Source organism: Serpula lacrymans, assembly GCF_000218685.1.
Source record: "Serpula lacrymans var. lacrymans S7.9 unplaced genomic scaffold SERLAscaffold_7, whole genome shotgun sequence".
Taxonomy (NCBI): domain Eukaryota; kingdom Fungi; phylum Basidiomycota; class Agaricomycetes; order Boletales; family Serpulaceae; genus Serpula; species Serpula lacrymans.
Window position 1 is genome coordinate 2,729,602 of NW_006763296.1, and position 14,775 is coordinate 2,744,376.

General features: G+C 47.2%; 8 protein-coding genes across 8 annotated transcripts; 2 read left to right on the plus strand and 6 right to left on the minus strand.

Moving 5' to 3' along the window:
• Window positions 1–185: 185 nt before the first annotated feature.
• On the minus strand, window positions 186–1,130 carry SERLADRAFT_469150 (uncharacterized protein; the record flags this gene model as incomplete). Its single annotated transcript, XM_007319014.1, has 3 exons — window positions 186–601; window positions 664–743; window positions 841–1,130. 3 exons carry the CDS (start codon window positions 888–890, stop codon window positions 420–422), a joined length of 312 nt encoding a protein of 103 aa, XP_007319076.1.
• A 1,572-nt stretch (window positions 1,131–2,702) lies between these two features.
• On the minus strand, window positions 2,703–3,126 carry SERLADRAFT_469153 (uncharacterized protein; the record flags this gene model as incomplete). Its single annotated transcript, XM_007319015.1, has 1 exon — window positions 2,703–3,126. One exon carries the CDS (start codon window positions 3,124–3,126, stop codon window positions 2,815–2,817), a length of 312 nt encoding a protein of 103 aa, XP_007319077.1.
• A 65-nt stretch (window positions 3,127–3,191) lies between these two features.
• SERLADRAFT_391177 (uncharacterized protein) lies at window positions 3,192–3,766 on the minus strand (the record flags this gene model as incomplete). Its single annotated transcript, XM_007319016.1, has 2 exons — window positions 3,192–3,354; window positions 3,507–3,766. 2 exons carry the CDS (start codon window positions 3,634–3,636, stop codon window positions 3,323–3,325), a joined length of 162 nt encoding a protein of 53 aa, XP_007319078.1.
• A 1,061-nt stretch (window positions 3,767–4,827) lies between these two features.
• On the plus strand, window positions 4,828–6,189 carry SERLADRAFT_469154 (GATA-4/5/6 transcription factor; the record flags this gene model as incomplete). The annotated part of the gene is made up of 3 exons (XM_007319017.1): window positions 4,828–4,886; window positions 4,938–5,277; window positions 5,343–6,189. 2 exons carry the CDS (start codon window positions 4,974–4,976, stop codon window positions 5,834–5,836), a joined length of 798 nt encoding a protein of 265 aa, XP_007319079.1.
• A 532-nt stretch (window positions 6,190–6,721) lies between these two features.
• SERLADRAFT_449756 (glycoside hydrolase family 79 protein) lies at window positions 6,722–8,326 on the plus strand (the record flags this gene model as incomplete). Its single annotated transcript, XM_007319018.1, has 7 exons — window positions 6,722–6,925; window positions 6,988–7,184; window positions 7,366–7,461; window positions 7,518–7,589; window positions 7,630–7,739; window positions 7,840–7,960; window positions 8,134–8,326. Coding segments are annotated over 7 exons (816 nt in total), but the record flags the coding sequence as incomplete, so codon positions are not given.
• Window positions 8,327–8,754: 428 nt separating this feature from the next.
• SERLADRAFT_391182 (uncharacterized protein) lies at window positions 8,755–9,320 on the minus strand (the record flags this gene model as incomplete). Its single annotated transcript, XM_007319019.1, has 3 exons — window positions 8,755–8,834; window positions 8,892–8,946; window positions 9,000–9,320. 2 exons carry the CDS (start codon window positions 9,218–9,220, stop codon window positions 8,943–8,945), a joined length of 225 nt encoding a protein of 74 aa, XP_007319081.1.
• Window positions 9,321–9,718: 398 nt separating this feature from the next.
• On the minus strand, window positions 9,719–11,371 carry SERLADRAFT_469157 (uncharacterized protein; the record flags this gene model as incomplete). Its single annotated transcript, XM_007319020.1, has 7 exons — window positions 9,719–10,017; window positions 10,075–10,414; window positions 10,467–10,626; window positions 10,682–10,801; window positions 10,854–10,885; window positions 10,943–11,130; window positions 11,194–11,371. The coding sequence occupies 7 exons, from the start codon at window positions 11,338–11,340 to the stop codon at window positions 9,802–9,804; spliced, it is 1,203 nt and encodes a 400-aa protein (XP_007319082.1).
• A 465-nt stretch (window positions 11,372–11,836) lies between these two features.
• On the minus strand, window positions 11,837–13,015 carry SERLADRAFT_469160 (uncharacterized protein; the record flags this gene model as incomplete). The annotated part of the gene is made up of 3 exons (XM_007319021.1): window positions 11,837–12,183; window positions 12,250–12,427; window positions 12,477–13,015. 3 exons carry the CDS (start codon window positions 12,921–12,923, stop codon window positions 12,101–12,103), a joined length of 708 nt encoding a protein of 235 aa, XP_007319083.1.
• Window positions 13,016–14,775: the final 1,760 nt, after the last annotated feature.

The window sequence follows — 14,775 nt, forward strand, 5'->3', positions numbered from 1 at the left end:
TCAATGCATTTTAACCTTTCTCTTGGGGAGAGATGATCACGGCGAAGGCTGCACCATGGAACTAGAGAGCAAGAAGAGGATCCGTGGATGAAAGGTCGTCATTGGTTCAGCGTTGGTATGCAAGGTAACAAAGAACTGACAAGCTCTGAAACAACAAACAATATCTCAAATCCTCGCTCGTGGATATATATGAACCGTCGGGACTAGGTGGGACAGCTGCGCACATGTCTAGAAATAGTACAGAAACGCTCCAAAAATGTGGTTGCACAATCATAAAAGAAAGTCGAGCACAACTAATGCTCTAGTAAAATTAGGCTGCCGTCAGTTTTGCTACTGTTGGTCTTAGTGCCTTGAATAAACCCTGAGGATGCCAAGCCCTCTGGGCATAGCAGAAACTGACATCACGCTACCGGAAGCCCTTAGCGCAACTGCCTTTGTCTCTGAACCAACAGCGGTGTGTTCCACGGTTTGTTCTGAGCAACTGGCGAAGTCAGGTGCGGAGCTATGGGGTTGCATTGTGCCTCCGAGACGTCACTGTCGTTGCAAATGAGGCAAGTCAAGTTACACTGATAGACAGTCTGAGGTCCACTGCCAGAGTCCACTTATCAAGATCTAAAAGAATTACAAGAGTATAATTTGGTGGATAAATCTGGATGGACTCACCGAAGTCATAAAAATCCCATCGCGAGAGTTCTGGGGGAAAGTCTTCAAGTCCCAAAATAAAATCTAGTATCACGCCGGTGCTACAGTGGTTAGTTTACGGAAACATCATATAAAAACATGAACGGCCGGCTACAATTAGCCGTATGAGCTACCAATAAGTGACAAAGATGTACCTACAATGATTTCAGCAGAGGAGAAAAATAATCGCCGCACCATCGAATGGCCATAATGTTCGGCAAGGATCTTCGTATGGAAGTCAAAACTGCGCATAAAACTTGTGTCGTGACCGGTAAATCATTAAAAGCCTGTATGTTGCCCGTAAAAATCGGCACACGTCATCAGTTATGCTAAGACTTCCTCCGCCTCCACCCACGCTGGAGTGGGATGTCTCTGTGAGCCATATCTGAGTGTATAAATCCAAAATACCGTGGAGTCGGTAAGTGCACAAATTCCGCTCTCACCGCTCCATCGTGGATGCTGCAAACTGTGGCCAAAACAATTGAGTGCCGTCGTCAGGTTGGAGGCATGTCGTTGCCTAAGTAAACACAGCAAATTGACGTGAATACACCCACGGGTGCCCTTTTACCTTGCAGCGATCTGGGAAATTTTGAGACACATGTGAGACTGCCTGTGTGACTACGAGAGTAAACAAGGGGCAAATTTTTAGCCCCACTTTGAGTGCCCAGGCCGATGTGACAGGCAGAGATAAGTAGACCACTCACATTGATGCGGCGAGTGGTCGCGCATGACCTCGAGCGCTTGGTGCGTTAGTGGAACACCGTGACGAACCGTGGAGAGTTAAAGTTGAACGCTGACTGATCGTGGTCTGATACAGCGGCCGAAAGGAAGCAAACCGGAGCCAAGGATACGACTAGAAGGCGCTTATGAAGGGTGATATAATATATGTTGTGGGCTATTGCTGTGCATACTAAACATGAGCGAGGAGGGCGAGGGCAAGAGAGGACGGCTGAGTATTGTGAAATGGGCTGTCGAGCTTGAAGGCGAAGAATTCAGTAATTCTTGGATCATGGTTGAATGGATCTGTTGGAAGGACTTCTCCTACGTATCGGGGTTTCCTGTGCGAAAGCATGATCTCTTGATCCATACCAGATTTGCTCGAGATCAAAGCCAAATTGGATCGATCTTAGCGGGTAATACCAAAAGAGATCAGGCACCAATGCTACGTATTGATGGTGGCCCCCAGGTGAGACAGTTAGTTATCGCCACTGCCTTGTCAGGTGAAGACGAGGTGGATCAAGGAGGTCTTGTGCGGGGTGGAGGATGGTTGTGCGGTCTTGAGAGCGGCCCCCCAACATGCCTTTGACGAGTTTTGATTTACTTACACACACGCAGCCGGGCGCTGTTCTCAGCGGACATGCAGCAGCCATGCCTTGGTGCTGGATTGGGCGAAAGGGAACTCCATTGTGTTCGCGTCCGAGGCGGCGATTGGGCGTACGTAAGCAAGGTGGAATCGCTATCTCACCACGCTGCATCGGGGGATCACCGATTCCTTCATTGGATCTCTTTGCTATCGAGATTTCGACCAAAAATTAAGAAACACACCCAAGATTTCGGGTTTTTCTCCCGAGCCGATGGCACAATCAGTGCAGAAACGGGCGGGTGCAGGGGGCGATAATAGTGATAAATAGGGCTAAATAGATAAAAAATACCCGTTTTACACGTTTTTATTGGGACTCCGCCAGGTGTGATGAGATGGGATCTAGTCATCTGGCTGCCCTCAACGTCCACATCGCCTCAAGGCTGTCATATCCACACAAGACAAAAAGCCTCCAGAGCTCTTGCCTCCGCTACTGCGAGCTCATCGTTGTCTCTTGCCTCCACCACCGCGAGCTCATCGTTGCTCCTCTCCCTAGCCTCTTTTCTTGCACTACGCCCGTTGCAAACACACTGGCTTCTCAGTAACCACACCTGGCCGTGTGCCATCATATTACGAGGCCCCAGGTGCGTTCTTTTTCCTTTTTTTGTCTCTGAATCTGACGCCCAGATTTTTTGCAAGATCCGTCGTCATCGGGAGATACACGCTGAGATACACTCTGCCTTTTACTCCCAGATACACTCGCTGTCAATCTCTGATACATTCTCTTACCTCGTCCTCGTCCTGGCAGAGCTTTCTTGATCTTTATCCAATCTTCATCCACTATTGCACCGATGGCCTCTGCCCATCATCCAGCACACCATGCTAGGTATTCTCTTCCACCACCGCCCAACATGAACAACGACTTTCGTCTCCCATCCTTGAAGGACCTTAACTTTCAGTATCGTCCACCACCCTCCCAAGATCCTGTCGTCCCTGTTCAGAATGGCTCCCCTCAAATCGAACACGTTGCATCTGCTAGCCAATCCTATCAGACACGCCATGACTCTCCTTGGGCACGACCGCCCCAAACCCATCCTGCCGTTCCTCCGCAGCATCAACAGTCCCCACCCCTGTCTGCTGGTCATGATCATCACCACCTCAAAACCGTAGAATACTCCGTCCCAAAACACGATAATGGAGGCTACCTTACTCCTGGTATCCCTCTTTCCGCCCAAGTCACTCCCGTACCAAACTCCGTCACTATCGGGCCTGGCTCTCGTGGCGATGATTCTGCACATCCACAAAATACTTCGTCAAAACGGACTCGGGCAGGGTCAGCAGTCAACGTGTCCCGAGATGCACGACCTTCTCACGTAAGTCGTAGCCTCTTATCGGCACCTGTCTGATGCGTGTGTCGGACGTGCGCCCTTATCGCGCTTAAACGTCACGATGCGCTGCCCCAAGTTTGCTTGCCTGTTTGATCCTTTTGACGTGCACTAACTTCGATCTTTCAAATGACTTCTAGCAGCCTTCTTATCCAATCTCGCATCATCCTTCGTATCCCCCAGCGCAGCAAGCACCGCAATACCATCAAGTACAACCTCCTCCGCCACCTCCCGAAGAGCAAGTGCAACACCAAACAAGTCCTGGAGCATATTCTACTCCTGGTTATGGGGGTTACCCTCCAACGTACATACAACCCTCGGCAGTACAGCGTCCCATCAACCTCAGCAGCAATCGCATCATCAGAGTCATCACCAGCAACTATCGCCGCATACTAATTCTTATCATCCACAGCCTCCCCCTCCCTCACAGGAGACGTGGGACCAGCATCAGCAGCACCAACACCAACACCAGACGCAACATCAGCCGCCTCAACATCACCAGCCACCTCCTCAGCATCAACCACCACACCATGAAGCACCTCAACATCATCCACCTCCCCACCACCAACCTCCACAGCATCATCAGCCCGCTCAACATCACCAAGCACCTCCACACCATCAACAGCCTCCTCACCATCAACCAACCTCGCATCACCAGCAGGCTTCGCACCAATCGCTACCTCCGCACCACCAACAGCCTTTACACCAACAGCAACCTTCGCATTTACCGCCGCCTTCGCACCAACAGCCGCCTCCACATCAGCCACCACCACCTCACCACCAACATCCGCCTCAGCAGCAGCAACAGCAGCACCCGCCTCATCAGCACGTCCAGCATCATCAGCAGCCTGCTCAACACCAATCTCAACACTACCAGTCTCATCCCCATATAGTACCACCTGCGCAACACCACCCACAACAGCCGCCGCCGCCGCCACCGCCATCCCAGCACGTGCAATCTCAGCCCCCTCCGCAGCCGCAACATTCTCAACAGCAGCAGCAAATGGGTTTTTCTAGGACAACTCCACTTGTTCCTACAACTGTTGATGCTCGGCCACAAGCGTATCCCGTTGATGATACGCCGAATGCGCCGCTATGTGACAGCACCTTGTCCGAAGTAAGAATTAATTCATAAGTCTATTCTAGATGACTGAGTGTGCATCACGCAGATTGTCAAGCGTTGTACTATCCTTTACGAATTTGCAAATCGCTATGGTATGCTAGCACTTCAAGATATAGTAATTACTATTACTAATTCAGTACGACATTTAGCTCAAATTCAACGCACTACCCCTAATGTACAGCCCCGTCAAGAAGAAATTGCGGAAATGACCCAACATGCATCAGAGGTCGTTCGATTATTGGAGGAGTTCCGCAGGATGTCATTACCGGGTGCCGAGCGGACTTCATCAATGGAGAGTTCAAATCACGGTTTTGTAGATGAGCAGCGTCCACCAAAGCGGCCATGGGAGGACATAGCAGGGTCCGGCACAGGAACGGAAGTAGCCGGGCAAATTGAAGTGCGTATAGCCTTATAAGCCCGCAAAACTCGTTTATTAATTCATATACAGCCGGCCGAGAAAGGTCAATCTGCTGCTGAGAAGGATATGGAAATCATCCGGACAAAACGAGCAACAAGTGCGGCTGGTGCTGCGGCTCAAACTGGACAACCGAAAAGCAAGTACAGAAAAAGAAGTGTGAGCACCTATCTGCCTCTGATCCTTTCGTACTTCCTATTATCGTCAAGTATCGTGCTTGGGATTGACGTGGCTGATACTCTTTTTTCCCCGCATTGGTCTGGCCAGCGGGCCACTCCTCCAGGGAAGTGTCATTCGTGCAATATTCGCGAAACCCCAGAATGGCGCCGAGGCCCGGATGGTGCTCGAACGCTATGCAATGCTTGCGGGTTACGTCAGTGCCGTTCTTTATTACATCAGGGTTCATGCAGTACTGATGGCAGTCTATTACTGATATAGACTACGCAAAGCTTGTTCGCAAGCGGGACAAGGCTATAGGTGCAGATGGTCAAGCCGCTCGTATTGATATGGAGACCCTTCGGGCCTCTGCGCGTGCCTCTGAGCTCGCAGGGGATAAGTCGCGGGCCCAGAATCAAACCAATGCATCCACGACTGCCGCGTCTACAGCTACAACTGAACCTGAAACGAAGCAGGCAATGCCTTTGAGTCACCATCAGGGTTCCTTCCAGGTCATACCAATAGGTCAGACGAATGGGTCGAGCACGGGGAATTCTCAGCCTTCTCATCAACACCATCAGCACCATGCGTCGCATCATCACCACCAGCAGAATATATCTCCTGCTCACGATGCTACATTGCCTGTTCCGCCCCCACCACCATGGACTGTGTCTACTCCTGCTGGGGCCAATCGAAACTACGCCTCAGACCAGTTGCAGCACCAATCGTTCATGCGTACATCACATTCGGTGTCCAGTGGTGCATCACCGCACTGATTGACCAGTCGTTCATTGTAATCTTATCAATGAATACGCCTATTGTGATTCTATTAGTTGATCATGCGGTTTTCGTTTCCACTCTTTCTCATCTGTGGTTTGTGCTATACCTAATATCCCTTGTTATTCATTCGTATCTTGCTGTCGTTCTTATCGGTTTTCAGCAGTATCCTGTATAATGTGGTATTCTCTCTGAATTTGTTGCTACGGTATCTCTAGGCTCGTACGAAGGTAATTGTTCTTATTCTATTGTACATTCTGTTTAAGCTTCATAAAATAGGTAGCCCAGTTGTTTTTCTTACCCACGTCTTAGTTCGATTTTTTCAATAATAGTCATCGGTTTCACTCCCATCGCACGCGTGTTCGTCAATGTGTGCATCTATGTACCGCATGGGGAGAATCGTATGCGAGTGCCAGGCTTATCTCGTTGGTGTATCCACCCCGAAATTCAGAGAGACCTACCTACGCAAAAATCAGCGCTGAGGCTTACGAGATATCGACTGACTAGGTGAGCCTGATTGATACTCAGCATATGGTAAGTGCTGAAACATCGGTTTCATGTGGATCCCTCAGACTCATTGCTGCAGAGTTGCATGCGATGATGTCTCAACTGCCTATCAGTATCTTGATTTACTGAGGTTTTGAGCTCCCTAGATGGTGTAAGACGGGCATATGTCACGATGCGCGCCATCGAGATGACAAAGACCTGACAACCTGTACCTTGTCGAGATAATGTTGCACACCATCCGTTCCACTGACTTGGACATTTCTTGCACTTCGTTCCTGTACGGTCCTATTTTTGCTCGAGTGCGGACGTTGCCAACAGGCCACTCGCAAATCTAGAGGATAAGGCATGAATTATTTTTCCTTCACTTCTGTCTTCGGCATTCTGCAGCATCTGATTGGATTCCGAGTCACTACGGTAGTGATGAAAGCACAGACCCTATACTGCCGTTCCTGCTTTGCAATTTATCACCTCGCTGTTCCTTGACGACCCTTTCTGTCGCTCTTTTTCTCTCCATGTTACTTTATCTTCTCTTTTGAGCCCGCTGCTGTTGAGCATGGTAAGCGCCAGTGTTACAGTCTATAGTGAAGTACCTTTGGAAGGGAAACAACCACCACAACCACCACAACCACCTTCACCTCGACAGCAGCGACCGTGAGCTACACTGGTACTGTTGCGCATGATCCAACCATCATACAAGCGCCTCAGTTACCCAACCCTCCTCCGGCCAAGCAGTTGTCGATACAGTTGCAAAGCAGTACATCTGCCGTCACCGGTATATCCATTCCACAAAAAGGTTCTTTTTTTAGTTATTCCATTGAGTTTAGTGTCATTACCAAGTCCGTAAGTCTGCTTTCGGCACTCACAAAAATACCTCGATGCGCAGTACTGATCTATAAGGGCGTTAAGGTTAACATCATTGCGTCCAGTATATAATGGAGCGCTCAGATGTTATCGTGGTCCAGTTCTCTTACTTCCCTTAATCTCATGGAAAACATTAAAGAAAAAGCTGGTGAAATCCAAGTTTGGGTCGTGTAACACGCAAGAGACTGCCACATTGGTTGACAGCCTTCTAGGTGGCGTCATGATATCAAAAGATGCGGGTGACATTAATGATCCTGTGACTCCTTGACTGATAGGTCCTTCAGCAAGTAAGCTGAGCTATTTTCTATTAAGACTCAAACACCTGCATTGTTGTTTACTCCCAAAACTCTGTGCACACTGCCCAATATCTCGGCTCTGGGAAACGTCAAATAATTCCTTGGTAATATCCCTACTCCAATGAAAGGACCATCCAGGCATTCCATTCAATGACACGACTAAACTTCGACTTGATATTGGTAAATTCGGGGAAACCACCCACGGCGGGAACCTTCTTGGGTCCATGTTGGCAATGAAGTAAGTACCGAGATATTCATATATATCTTTTGACGCGATACTTCTTTGTAGCCTGACCTATATGCTTTGGATTCAATTCTCCGCGCCATATCATTCACAGCCATTCTGAGCGCCCCTCCACCTACCCACCAAGTGCCTACTTTAACGAACTTGGCTCAGTAGTTAAAGCCATTGCGAATAGCCCTAATATTCCTAGTCATAACAACCTTGTTGCTCCTAGTGTTTCGGGCACATAGTCTCCCGAAATAATGTGGGACACGGTATTCATTTCGCCGTATTCATCGTCTCTCGGATTTCTTGCGGTCGAACAGTGAGCCTTGAGCAGGATGTATTGAACATGCCGTTGTTGACTTCAAATTTCAGCTACCCAACTGATAATTGTTATGCCCAGTAGGGCATTGGTTCATTTGTCATACCTCAAGATGTTTTTCCGGATTTCTTGAACCACAACAGCGGAGCAAAGATTGTGATTGTTGCGCCTTATCTTAACTTCACGAGTACTGCTAGACAAGCGGGAATGCCTTTTTTAATGTTTGAATCTAACGCTGCGTCCTGCGGCGGATTTCCTGGACTTAGCGACAGCTTTGGTCAGCTTTATGGGCACTTGACTATGGACTAGAAACGGCTTATGGTAATTTCTCTGGTGCGGTGTTTCAAGTTGGGGGCCAAAATGTATGTTATAATGTAAGTGTATCGACCTCAATTTCCACATGTTAATCTGCTGACTCAAATAGTCTTCACTCTTAAGTGCAGTACCCGATCATTTTACGATCTACTGTTTTCATACTTTTCTCCGGCTCCTCCAACCAGCCAATCCTCCTTCCATTAATGGACAATTGGCGCATATACTACTCGACCCTAATTGTGGCCGAAGCGTTTGGACCATCAGGAACAGCGCAGATGGTAGACCTTCAAGCAAATTACGATACTGTTTTTACCCCTGCATATGCTACCTATGAAGGCGGGGCGCCAGTACGAATGGTGTTAATGAATTACGTCACTGATCCAACGGGCGCAAGTGATCACACGGCTAACTTCTCTATCGGAGGAGGCAGTATCAGAATTCAATGCGATGCCAGCCTCTATCCAAGTAAAGTAAGTCGTAATTTTATATGCAAAAGCACAGGACAGTGGTTCAACTGTGATCTGTAGATATTTGTTGGCACCTTCTGTTTCAGAGAAGTTTAACATTACGTGGGCCAATCAGGTAAATTCCGACCGTACGGTTTTATATACTGGATGTTCACTGACCAATACCAGACTTTCGGAGCAAGCTTCGAATCTGACGGGCGCCTGCAAAGTACTCCCCATGTCAACACAATTAGCTGCGACCAATCGGTGAATACTTGTTCGGTGACCATACTCACCCCCAGCGTCGCCTTGATCTTTTTTACAAGCAAGGCATTCTTGGAAGCCAACCCTTCAGCAGTGCAGTCGTTCCCCACAACTGCTACGCCACAGACCGCAAATACTGTTACCATTGAATTGTCAGTCCTAGTGGGATGAGTCGAACCTCGCTGTTTTGCTTGCATTGGCATGTGGCACGGTTATGATCAGGAGAACACTATCACGATGATCTGTATTTTTTATTGCTCAATTTTAGGTTGTTCTTGGGTTCTTTCGTACTTTCGTACAGAATCTCGTTTGTGGAGATAATGCTTCAACTGTGTCAATGGATATGATTTCAAGATGGGCCATGCACGAAAACACCGTCAGGTTCGATGTTGTTAATAGACTGCCGCTGGTCTCAATATCTTTCCGAAATCGGGCATTACAATGTTGTGCCAATCTGATATTTTTTCCCGAATATCTGGGTCCTTTGGGTGTCAGATTAGAGTAGTAAAATCACTTGATCACTTGAGATCAGCCCTCGAGGTATGACCATCATTGTGATTATGCCATGTATTTGATTGACACGGCACACAATAGTATTTGTTGACAAACTTCAGAGACTTTGTGCAATCATATCTCTGACAAAAGTGGCCTTGCATTTCAATACTATACATCAAAGAAGAGTAATTTACAAGCTTTCAGTTCCATACTAGAGTTCTCGGTATCTATGTTAGTCATTATAACCTCGCGGCCCAGATACACCGTTCTTCGACTTGGGCAGCTCCACACCTTGCTCTTTCCAGATCTCGATTTGGCGGTCTTTCGCAGCTTTGCCCGTGCGTCTTTCATAGTCCCCGACGGATTCGGGTTTTTCTCCGTGTGGAGTCGCTCTAAGAGCATGGCGTGTTTGAGGCCAAAAGTCAAACGTGGCAGAATGTGTAACAATCTAAATAGAAAACAGATTCAGTCAACGTCGCGACTTTGGATAGACAAGTAGCTTTACTCGGTTATCCCAGAACGCGATAGAATTGGGCTCCCACTGGAATCGGACTTGAAAGTCTGGGTTCTCGCTGATTTGACGGAAAAGGAAGTTCAGGATAGTGTCGGACTCGACTTTGGGTACACCGATAATCCTTCGCGTGAACCCGGGGTTGACGTACACGCTCTTCCATCCTGTGGCAGGGTGTACGCGTACAACGGGATGAATAGACTCAACAGGTTCTCGTCGAACATGGAGACCAGCAGCTCGGGCACCATCAGCTTGGGCAACAGCACTATGCAGCGCTGTCAAGCCTTCAAGATAGGTCTGCAAACCATGACTTAGGGAAGAATATAAGGCATAGCTGGAAAAGTGTCAGTGACATCTTAGATGCTTCGTTGACGAGTATAACTTACCCTGAGCTCCATAAAGTGTCACCTCCGTACTCTGGTCCAGTAATGACCTTCAAAGAGGTAGTGCTAGGAGGCTGTATTTCATAGGTCACGTCGCTATGCCATAGCTCCAATTTGGAGAATGCACTAGCATCCGGACGACGCGCAGCGTCATTATATACGACTGAATCCAAGACGAGTTAGACATGAATACAACGACGTGAGAGTTTGCAGCGCACCATGGACTTCCTCAAGACCAGGCTCTTTTGGTATAGGGGTGGTCGCATGTTTATGCAGTGGTCCGAAGTGCCTCGCAAGGTCAAGCTGTTCGTGGATATCAATTTCCTGGTCTCTGAAGACTACAGTGCTCCATGAGATAATGGAATGATGCCATAATACTTCAGAGCTCACACACAACTCCCCTCTCTGCAACGAGAAGCGCACTGGAAAAAGATCAGATCAGACTTGAGTGATCATGTAAGATAAGACGATCAACTCACAGTTCGTCCTTCTGTGTGCTAGATAATTGCCTGAGGTCTATCCCCATAATCTCAGTCCCGATTGCAGGAGTCAAGTGCTTGACTTTTCCTACAGCGAGAAGACTCTTCTTCGCAGGGTCTGCAGAGAGCCCGCGGTCGATCACTTCCACTTCACCAAGTGGTTCCCAGTCAACCGCTGGGAAGTAAGGCTAGTATTGATAACCATAGCGCGTGAGCAAGTAAAACGATGAGTGGATCAGGCATTTTCTTACTTTATATTTGGCATACTGGTATGATTGATCGTCGTCGTCTCCAGAAGACGGAGAGTAAAACGGGTTGATCAATCGAGTGTCAATATTGCTCTTGAGATTCTTCAAAGTGTCGCGCTGGTTACTCTCGTTTGTCGCTACCGGTGCCATTATGAAGTTGGGATATTGGAAATGAGATAGCGTAAGAAGATAAGATGTTTCTGTGTCTTTTTATAATTGCCAGCATTGTTGCTATCTTGCGTGACGTGGTGTGAAACGAAGCTGCTATTGCGCAACCTCCAGAGGACATGTGAGCGCATGTTCTTCTCACCTCCTTTTTTTGGTCAAATACCCCTATCCGCCCCCAATAATAGACTACTACGAGGTGCAAATAAACGTAGAACGAAGAGTACGTGTCTTGACTCACTTTGAGACTTGTTCAACGAAAAGGTGTTTTGTGATTGTAGAAATTCATTCGCAAGGTTTGTGATATTGTGCATCTCCCGCGCCAATCTACATAAGTGTGCATTAATGCATTAGAAGAGCGTTCTTACTCACTATTGCCCGAGTTAGTTAGTCAGATTATTTTCGATAGCGTTTGTACAATTGTGATTGCAACAACTCATCCAAACTGCGACTCCTATAATGCAACGATGGCAGGAATTAGAAGCTTCAATATAAAGATGACAATTCAGCTGGAAGTCTGCTATCTGCATTTTCTGTGCGATGGCCGTTTTTGATATCGACCGATAAAATTAGCCTATGATAAGTTCTTCTTTATATCCCATTGTAGTTGTAGTCACATCGATAGTCCCAAAACGTCCCAAGTCCGGACGAGAAACATGAACGGTACATACATCTACGATGTAGGACATTGAGGTGATTGAGATAATACAATCCGAAGCAAATGAGATCTAGGGGATAGTTCATTTTATGTAGCTGGCTCTGAGACCAGAAAACCAACTAGACATGTATCAAGCATGAAATCCGCATTGACCCAGGCATGCGTGAGCACTGGTGAAATAGCTGAGTCAGTTTTGGGAGCTCAAACATTATTGGTCTTGTATACGGGAAACTCACTGAAAAGTTTAGTTCCATCTCGGCCAGCGACTCGTAGGAGCTCCTTCTCACCTCCTGGGTGGAAAGGCATATATGGTGTGATATTGTACACTTTGCCATTAATAGCTGTCCATGCATCTTCTTTCTTATTGTGTAATTTTAATATCGAAGGTGATATCCGCAATAGGGTATCGACGCCCTGGGATAATGGTTCTCAACGTGCAAGATAGTTAAGTAACGCGACGTACTCGTAAATCTGCACCTGATGCCTTCAAATTTGCCCAGTCCAGTGGACCATACCCGGGAGCCAGTGCCACCTTTTCCCTCATTTTTTTTGGATTCGGTGGTCTCCGAATCGTACCCAATGGAAAAAGTAAAGACGAAGATGAAGCTGGCTGTGGTGCCCTTGGTTGGCGTTTGGCCAAGTTTGGCGGAGGTGGTGGTGGCATTAGTGCAGAATCGGAGAGTATGGTAGGTATCTTTAAGTTGGGAGCAGCACGTTGAGCACTGGAAAGACTTGGAAAAGCTGGAGGTGTGTCATCTTCTTTCTCTGTATCGTCGTCGTCGTCTGATGGTGGTGGCGATATGTTCAAAAGAGGTGCGGTAACAGAAAGAGAGTTAGATTGTGGTGTAGGTGTATGCTGGGTATTATGTGCAGTAGTATCAGAAGAAAACCAGCTACGAAGATAAGACATGAGTGTTGCGCGATGAGAAACCTTTGAGAACAATGGCAGAGGGTATACGACTGGTCATACCATAGCCGCACGGCGCAGATTGCCGGCGAGTCAAGCCCAGTGAGAAGCGACAAAATGTTCTTACATTTTCGTAGATAAATATACAAATAAATACAATTTCTTACACATTTGGTGAATAAGGAGAGAGTCTAAAAAAAAGTATACGAAAGTGCAAGAAATGGCGGATTGTGTAAGGCACTTACATTGTACCATGATTTTCTAAATATGTGAGGGTAAGATATGTGTCAGTCTTTACTTCTGGTCAAAAAAAAAGATATATATTAGAGGTTTTCACCATAATAGTATCTAACTAGTACCAAAAGTCCAATTACACTCATGATCTCAAATGAACAGTCTGAGTGCCAAAAGGTCCAATTGAGATCATGGTCTCAAATGGACTATTTGTCACACTCGAACTGTCCGATTGAGATCATGATTTCAAATGGACCTAGCTATTAGATCCTTGGATTACCACTCGTACTCAAAGTTAGGTTAAGGTGGCGATCGAACGAAGCCGCGAAGCGGCTGAGTGAGATCGGTGGGCTGGAGGCGTGATGAAGAGATACCAGACTGCCCTCAATGGAGGTAGACGAGCAGTTTCGGATTTTATTCCTCATCAGTGGTATCTTCAGAGGTTTATATATGCAAACTGGCGGGAGTAGCGGCGCTTTAAATCGCATACTCCGACGGAGTCCTATTGTGGACAAGTCCGGAACTTACACGCGTCACCGATCACAAGACCAGTTCGCTTACTACTTGGGCGAGAACCGCTGAGACGGGAGCCGAGATAGGGCGAAATTTAGACTGGGGTAACCGGGCCGGTAGATCTAGACGGCCGCATCACATGGTTCTTTCGCGTAGGTGCTATACTTAGACAAGGGATTACCAATTGCCGAGTCAGCGGTGATTACATGACTCATTCATGCTTAGGGTTCGGGGCCCGCGGGTAAAGATAGCCCGGCATGTGTTCTGAAGCCGCATTAAAGCCGTCTGGGCTTATCAGCCAATCATCAAATCGCAAATATAATCGTACCACTTTCTAGACCCGCTCTATCTCCCTCGAGGAGGATACCGGTTAATTCCGGATAAAGGTGTCATGACAATCACGTCAGCGGACCATAATAGAGTTTAGACTCAGCGGCTCCCCCTTAGGGATGACGTTGTTTCGTCATTAAGGTCCGGTAGGAAAGGTCCCGGACCATACCGAAGAGTAAGAAAGTTTAACGTTAGAGTAAAGTACGAAGTCAGAAGGACCTCAAAGTACAGGGCGCGAAAGGCGACCCCGAAGGGGCGCCGTAGCGACCAAGGCGTTTAAGCAACTCTGCTATCAATAGCGAGTGAACATACGTTGTTTAGACGTGGCGACATAGCAAAAGCTTGTAGCACCACCCGTTTGTGGACAGCCGAAGCCGCCCGACGGGTACCACAGGTTAAGATTAGGTTAAGGTTAAGGTTAAGGTTAAGGTTAAGGTTAAGGTTAAGTTAAGGTTAAAGGTTAAGGTTAAGGTTAAGGTTAAGGTTAGGTTAAGGTTAAGGTTAAGGTTAAGGTTAAGGTTAAGGTTAAGGTTAAGGTTAGGTTAAGGTTAAGGTTAAGGTTAAGGTTAAGGTTAAGGTTAAGGTTAAAGTTAAGGTTAAGGTTAAGGTTAAGGTTAAAGGTTAAGGTTAAGTTAGGTTAGGTTAAGGTTAGGTTAAGGTTAAGGTTAAGGTTAAGGTTAAGGTTAAGGTTAAGGTTAAAGGTTAGGTTAAGGTTAAGGTTAGGTTAAGGTTAAGGTTAAGGTGCGAAAGGTAAAACAGGGCTAGACTCCTTGGCACC